Here is an 8,404-nt window from a genome sequence, read left to right as displayed (position 1 = left end):
TGGGTTGATATAGACCTGTGGGAATCTAAAGTCTCAATCTGATAAGGAGCTTCTTTGAAATGTACTAAAATGAATTATCTAAATACAGGGCCTCACTAGAACAGTGTATGTTTGCAGATTGATTAATATTGTAATGGGACATGACAGATGTGTAAACAGATAGTGCAGTATGATGTGGCTGTTTAACACTCCATTGATGGCTCTGATGATCATTCTGAGAAAGTTAATACTGATGCAGATGTCTATTAAAGGGGATAATCATCAATTGCTGGTGTAATTACAAACAGAATCCACTCACGAAGATGGGACTCCATCTACCCCAAGAAGCAGCTTTACCACTTTTGAGTTTTATCCCAATAAATGGCTACTATAGAGATACTTCCTCCACAATGTTCATTGCTGTTTTCTTCATAATAGCAAGCGATTGGAACCAAGTTAGAGGTTCCTCAACAGAAGAATGAATAAAGAAAGTGGTACATTTACACAATGGAGTACAAAATAACAACAACAACAACAACAACAACAACAACAACAACAGCAACAACAAACCCATGAAATTTGTAGACAAATGGATAAAAAAAATCATCCTGTGTGAAATAATCCAGATGTTGAAATAGAAATATGGCATGTATTCATTTATATGTGGATATTAACGTTTAAGACAAGGAAAATAATCTACATACAACCCACAGAATTCTAAGTTAATATAAAGTAAGGGATTAGGGCATCCAGATAGACTTATTAGTATAGAGAAATACAATAGATAGTTATGAATGAAGTGGGCGACTGGAACAGAGGAATCAAGAGGAGATGAATGTTGAGGGATGCAATGGAGCAATACAGGGTCAGAGACAGCTGAAATTGAGGACCATTTGAGGGGCAGTATGGAAATCTCCTATAGTAGAAGTGAATTCTAACTGAAATCCCCAAATAATACTAGAGACTGAGTCACAACTGGCCATTTCTTGTCACCAAATGAGCCATGAGCCTTCCCATACTGGGATTGGGTTGTTAGCCAAAGTGGTCTGATTGGAATCCCCAGACAACCTACATAAAAATATACATTCCTCTTTATAAGTTTATGGCAAGGTGGTCATTGCTGAAAAAAAAAGTGCCTCCATATCTCTTAGAGAATTTGAGCTGGTACCTACAGAAAGCTTTCATCCCTATGCTTTAGCATCTTTGGTAAAGGAAGGCTATCAAAAGAGAAAAATGAACAACAGGGTAGCCAGAAATTCTTTGTTCTACAATGCTGTCCTGTCTTCAAAATACACAATGGTAATGATGGCAGAAAGCTTTTGGTTGTAACCATTAGTACCTGATTTGACATAAGGGTCATTCCACAAGATGAAACTCATATCAGACAAGATAGTTCAGAGATCTCAGGTAAACAAAAATGATACTAGTTTGAAAATAAAGTAGCAATACATTGAATTCTAAAGACATTTTGTTATACTCATAGACCAGTGCCTTGATGGGCTATTATCAGAGGCACTTTCTCCATCAACAGATGGAAAAACTACAGAGACACACAGCCAGACATTAGGCAGAGAATGTGAGGCCCTGGAATATTCAGAGCTAAATGGCATGTCTGTTTTAAATGCCTCCTCTCAGGGCCCATGGAACCCTATGGAAGGGAGTGTAAAGAATATGAATCATGGGGTGAAAGAACCCAAATATCGAAGCTCATATGGATTCTCAGAGAGTCACTATGCATAGGGCCTGCAAAAGTCTGCTTCAGGTCCTCAGCATATATATTATACCTTCCAGTCTAGCGTTTCGGGGGGATTTCTGAGTGTCAAAGCTAACAGAGCTCTAATTTTTATGCATTCTTGTGAGCTCATTTACTTCTGTTTGTTCATCTGGTCCAACACCAATGTGTTATCTCTTGCTTTATATTACCTTTTAAAACAATCCTTTAGAAAACTGATTGTTTCCTAATGAGAGACAGAAAGTGAATATATCCAGATGGGAGGCAGGGGATTAGGAGGAACTGAAAGGACTAGAGAGCAGGGAAAACAGAATTAAGATATTTTGTGTGAGGAAAAAATCTATTTTAAATCACAGGAATTTTTCCCAAACATTTAACCTATATTTTTAATGAAATTCCTATCATAATTCTGCTGTCATAACATACATGTTGAAATGAAAACTACAACAATTAATATGTAGCCAAAAAGACCATAAATAAGAGGCAATTTTAAGAAATAAAAACAAAGCTAAAGAACACAAATACATGGCCTCAAATTTTTCCACAGAGCCGTAGTGATAAAGACAACTTGGCACAAGCATAGACACAGTCAAGTAGAAAGAACAGGATAGCAATCATAAGCATCAATTCACATGTTGACCAAAATGAGTAGTAAGAACATACACAGAGAACATATTATTTATATATTTAAAATAATAGTAAGAGGTTTTTATTTAATGTCGAGACCAAACAGAATCTGGACACAATGGAGTAATGACTTATAAAAACAAAGGGTGCAAAAGAGGGAAAAAACAGAGAAGCAATGGGAGTGATGTTCACCAGCCACAAATAGTGATTATGTGAAAAAATAATGCAGCCTCTTAAGATTGAAGAGAGAGTATAAAAAGCCAAAAAGGCAGACACCAGGGCCAGGATATTTTGAGTGGCTCTGAACTCAGGAGAATTTCTGCTGGAACCATGAGACCTGTGAATGTGTTGAACCCTCTGCTTGTGTCGGTACAGAATGACAATCATGGATGTACTGGACCAAGTGATGAGCATAGAAAAGAGGACTTCAGGGCACATCACCAGTGCAGCATAGAGTGATTCAATGATATCATCTTGCCTTACAACGGAGCAGAATGCAAATTCTAGTTCTTTTGTCATATTTTTGCTATTCCTCTTGATAAATGTGTACATAAAGAAAATGGAATGTATCAACATATACAAAACCCAGAGGAGAGAAGTGGAGCAACAAATGTAGTTGGCTGTTCTCATTTTATGATCTGTCAAACACGATTCCCTGGGGCTGATTTTCATGACCCGGAAAACACTCAGAAGGCAGGTGGCACCAATGGACACACTCCTGCCAAATGCTTGAATATACAATAAGAGCTCGCATGCAAAATCATTCAAGAATGGCTTCCGTCTGAAAGCTGACATTGTGCTGGGCACTCCTGAAGAGAGAATGATTACAGCATTGGCTGCCATTATGTGCATAAGAATCAAATCTGTGGGTTTTAATGTGCCTTGTCTGTAGTAAAGGATTAGGTAGTAGAACATAAGAAAGAAGTTTCCTAGAATTCCAATTGTAGTTTGTGACAGGAAAATGATTTTGATTGTCAGATTCCAGAAGCCCATGCTGTGATTTGACACACTTTTTTTTAGAATATTGCCAACGATAATTCTCTGGTCCAATGAATAATGACACGTGTTTGTGGCCTTTGGTGAAGGAGGAAGCCTTTATTCCGTGGAGCTACGGAAAGACTGAAACAAATGATCCCCTAATGTCAGGTGTTCATGGACTGAATACACCATATAAAATTTATCCCAAAAATTTTGACAAGAAGAGTTATTTTCCATATATCTTACACTGAGATTGCTCAGTTCCAGATAATGCAGATATTTATGGAGGGGAAGGTATCTAGTTTCATTCAAAGTACACCATTTCGTGTGATGTGTTGTTGAACTGTGAGAAATAATGAAATGTGACAGCCCTATACAAGCAAATATAATGTAAGATTTCCAGAATATATTTTCTAGTCACAAAGCAAAGCAATAGAAAACATCAATTGTTACTATATACCATGAAATAACAATTTATAATATGCATTTCATCTATAGTTAAAAGATAAGTAATGGGATATTTGTAATACAAATCAAAATATTCCTCTGGTCTAGAGGGTAAAGATTTCTCAATTTTTTCTCACCTGGGGCCATCTTTAATTTAGCCTGAAAATGAGCTACCTCTTTTCTAACCCTTTCATTAGGAGACTTTACAAAACCAAACCAAACCAAACCAAACCAAACCAAACCAAACCAAACCAAACCAAAAGAAAACAAACCAAACCAACAAAATCTGCAACTGATCAAATAGCAGAAAACATGTGATTGTGTTGTGGTAAACTGCAGTTGATCCAATTATGATGCATTTCCTGTACTCAAGGCTCAGGGAACCTTGAGATTGTCAAGGCAGAAAGATTCTAAGAGGCAGAGAAACAGAAATCTGCTGTGAGACGAAATCTTCTAGATATTTCAGAGTATCTACACACAAGAAGACTCAGCATGGATGCCCAAATAAAAGTGAGCAAGGACACCAACAGGCACATTAGCATATTAGATGGTAATGCCACTGGGTTCTAGTAATCTCAATATTAAAAATACCTACACAAACAAATTTCATTTTTGACAGGATCCAGTAACAATCATGGGAGTTTTACCTTGCAGAGTACCCATAGAAGCTCATGGCAGCCCATGATTAATCCCTATAAAAGTAGAATTTTACATACCAATCTGGGCACTGAAATATTTCCTGCCATTGCTGCTGGAGCTGCTGCTGGACAGACAGATGGGCATGCACCAAGGTCACCATGCCTTGAAGCCATGCAACTGCCATTTTCAGAGTGAGCACTGATGGGTTCACAGCTTGAAGGAAGTATATGGAGATTTTGTTGTGCTGGAGGACCTCAACATTGTTCATAGCCTTCAGGAAGAAGAGTTTGAATAGCATTTGGCACCAAACATTGAGCAGAATCATTTATATTTCCATCCTCTGCAAGTGGCAAAGCAACTTAGGAAGAAGATCTATAAGTTCAAACTCAGTTCTAGAAGTCCTACAAAAATCTTGATGGAAAAGGTTGTGAAATTTCTCAGGAAATCATGAGAAGCTGGAAACTCTGGCCAAGATGAGACATGCAGGAAAATACAATTGATGACATAGTTTTGAAAAGAAAAGGGTGGGGTTACAGGAATAAAAAGAATGTGCACATTCCAAAGTTCTCTGCAGGCAACAGTCACTATGGAGAAGATGGAAGAATGGAACAAAGAGTGATGAAAGAAAATCTTCCTAATTGAGCAAGAGTGACCCACAAAGATCAGAAAAATTATGTGTTTAAAGTGCCCAGAAATTCTAAGAAAAATTAGGAAATCTCATTGAAGAAAGCAAAGATTACAGGAAAGAAAAATTAAGGAAAAAAAGAAAAAGAAAGTAAAAAGAAAAAGCAAGATTCATTGTTTTGTGTTTGGACACAGGAAAATATGACCCTGAGTGCAAGCAAAGGCAGATAAGACAATACAGACAATACACTCAAAGTCAAAAGACTGTAATGAACAGTGTTCTAAGATTGACAGACCATAACGGAGACTATCACCTACAATGGTGGACTCTGAGGATATTGATCACAGACATTTTACAGACCATTATAGTACCACTTCTCATTTCTCAAAATCAGAGTCCTCTCAGAAAGAATTCCATAGTAAGCAGTAATAAAAATTATGCCTCAAAAATGGTCTTACTCTAGCAAATGTCACTGAATGATAAAACATGTATTCCACATTGGATCTTTTTCTTCTATCTGGCAACAGGGAAGTTATTCACAAGTGTTTTCCTAACTGTAAACAATTTTAGATCATTTTTTAAAAAAAGATTTTCAAATACTAGGACTGAGGACAAGAATACATTCATGATGTAAAGTAATAAAAACATCAAAATGTACAATAGTTAATGAGAGCAGGACTTCATGTATAAAAGCCCCGCACAAGGAAAATGTGATCTAATCTCTGAAATGTTTACCAAGAGCTCTTTTCCCTTCAGGTATACAGTAGAGATCTGATTTTGGTTAATTAAAGGGAACATTGGTAATCTTATACTATTGTTTTGATTCTGTTATGTTTCAAGTTTGCTTCACTTTTGAAAGTTTTCTGAAATATAAGGTTGTAATTTTTATTGCATTAGTCAAAAACATACATGTGAAAACAGAGGAGGAGGAGGGGAGAGAGGCAGGGTGCAAAAAAGAAGAAAGAAAATGAGGAAAGAAGGAAGGAAGAAATTAGTTTGAGTTAAATTGGTTGTTAAATAGCACTGGTGTCTGTACATAAATAACCCTTTTGGAATTACAGTGTGAGACCATGATGCAAACAAACGTCATCATATATTTGGGAGTTCTGAGGTGGACTGAGGTGTGAGTTCACTGAAATGTCAGAAAAAAAAAAACTCAAACATGTTCTTTATCTATGCTTTTAGTGCTCAATCAGACTATCATCCAAGTAATAAATATGACATCATTTAGGACACAAAATGACAAACAGGAGTCACATGAAAAAAACATTATCCCTCAAAGTTTTATGAAGCTCTGCCTACCTGGGCTTGTGCTTACTGAGAGGCCATGCACATTCCCATGAAGATAAGGCCAGGGGACTTGCCCTATAACATCTGTGAATATGGGAAACAATTACAAGTTATTGACAAGATGCTTCAACTAAAGAAATGCTGTGACCTTTGAGACTCCTTGAATGAGAATGACCTAGAGTATTTGTGTCTCTTTGTTGTGATTTAAGTATTTATGTATCCACCTGCATTCAGTTTCATTAAGAAAGAAGACATAGTTTGAAAAGAGTAGCACTGACAACCATCCACACAGTTCAATGCCTCTTTTATGTTCAGATATGTGAGGTCAATCTGCTCAATTCTGGAAAAGGCTCTTTGGCTTCACAGAAATAATATTGTGCATAAGAAGGTATAGAATGGTCATACTTGTCACGTCCACTGAAATCTTATTGTCTCTCGCAAATATTCACTGTTTTATTTTGCTGTTTTTTAACTTAAATGTAAATTGGCAAATATAATTATTAAATAGATTTGTTTATTTATTCATATTATGTGCATACCAATCTGTGTAATTCAAGTCCTGCAGCCTTTCTTACCAGAACATGATCATGGTATCATGTTTTGGCATAGCTCCAAAAGTCCAATACCAATGAAGTCCTCTGCTTTGACTTCTTTTCTTTCCTCCCTGCCTGGCTTTCTCCCACCCTCTCTTGATTCGTCCCTTCTTCTCTTTCTCTTTTTTCTCTCTTCCTTCTTTCTTTTCTTTCTCCTTCATTTCTTACTAATTTTCTTCATTTTTTCTTTCTTTCTTTTTTTTCAAGACAGGGTTTGTTTGTGTAATTCTGACTGCTATGAAAGCTGTTTGTAAAGCAGGCTAGTTTTGAACTCAGAGAGCTGAATGTCTCTGCCTGCAGAATTCTGGGATTGATGGTATGTGCTACTACCATGCAGGTTGATTCCTTTCTTAAGTCAAGGGTGAACACAGTCTTGTGCCAATCTGAACTAGAAAACAAAAGCTGCCTCTCATGTGTCCAAATCATTCTATCATGCCTGATCATCTCCTGTGATCTTTCAGTCACATATATTCATTGATACATCAGCCAAAAATAACAACATATCCTTGATAACTTATAAAAGCCAGTCTATCAGGAACCTGTTTCTTATATGGACTAATATATGGATCTTTGTCTTAAGGAAAGATGGTAGGCTGCATACTTCAAGTTTTGTGCTTCAAAGCTCTCAAAGTGATCATATTGGACACATTTTCAGTGACACTATGATCCAGGTTATGCTAAACACCTTTTTATCTTGTCCTGAAGACTCCTTGATATAGGCAGCTCAGAAACAGAATGTTCTTCAAATTCATAAAATTCTCTGATGAGTTATGATAATGAAGACATTTCCAAACTAAGCTTTAGATCTTTTCTTTTCTATTGATTACACATTTGACTTCATCTTAGCTTTCTATTGTTTCTCCTGTGCTCTTGTTTCCTGCATCCTGAATCTTATAATGAATTGGAGATGTCATTTTTTATTAATTATATGTGTAAATAGACAAAAGCAGTAACAATTTATGAGTCAGTGATATCCTATCAGTTTGTCACCTTCTTTTATTTTTATAATTCTCTGATTTAGACTGTAGGTTTGACTATCAAGATGAGAACTGAGGAACACAATGGGGAAGTGATTCTTTAAACACAAAGCTCTTCACTTTAGAGGGGATACTCGAAGATCTTTAACATGGATATTTTATCATGAACACAAACACCACAATCTGTGATCACAAAAACATGAAATGCATTCTCAAATACCCTGTATTTTTTTATGCAGTTTGTGTTCCCCATACAATATTTGCTCCACATTTTCGGTATTTTGTTGTTTTCTTTTTGTAGTATGAACTTTTTCTTGAGGGTAATAAAGAGAGAGGCTCAGTTATAAGAAACATTTGATTGTGTTGGAAAGAACCTAGATTTGGTTTTCAGCACCCACATGGTATCTCACAACTGCCTCTAATCTTAGTTTGAGGGGCTTCTGACGCACATTCTGACCTCAACATTACTTCAGTGTCAAGCATATGCACGTGTGCGCGCACACACACACGCACACAC

General features: G+C 36.6%; 1 protein-coding gene across 1 annotated transcript; it reads right to left on the bottom strand.

The window, feature by feature from the left end:
• Window positions 1-2,398: 2,398 nt before the first annotated feature.
• On the bottom strand, window positions 2,399-3,364 carry Vom1r28 (vomeronasal 1 receptor 28). The gene has a single exon (XM_039097204.1). The coding sequence runs from the start codon at window positions 3,329-3,331 to the stop codon at window positions 2,399-2,401; it is 933 nt and encodes a 310-aa protein (XP_038953132.1). The 5' UTR covers window positions 3,332-3,364.
• Window positions 3,365-8,404: the final 5,040 nt, after the last annotated feature.

This window comes from Rattus norvegicus, chromosome 1, assembly GCF_036323735.1.
Source record: "Rattus norvegicus strain BN/NHsdMcwi chromosome 1, GRCr8, whole genome shotgun sequence".
Classification (NCBI taxonomy): Eukaryota; Metazoa; Chordata; class Mammalia; order Rodentia; family Muridae; genus Rattus; species Rattus norvegicus.
This window is presented reverse-complemented; position numbering and strand designations above follow the sequence as displayed.

What these genes read in the sequence shown, in the direction of transcription:
- Vom1r28 (XM_039097204.1), bottom strand. Translation starts at nt 3,331, where the DNA reads ATGGGCTTCTGGAATCTGACAATCAAAATCATTTTCCTGTCACAAACT.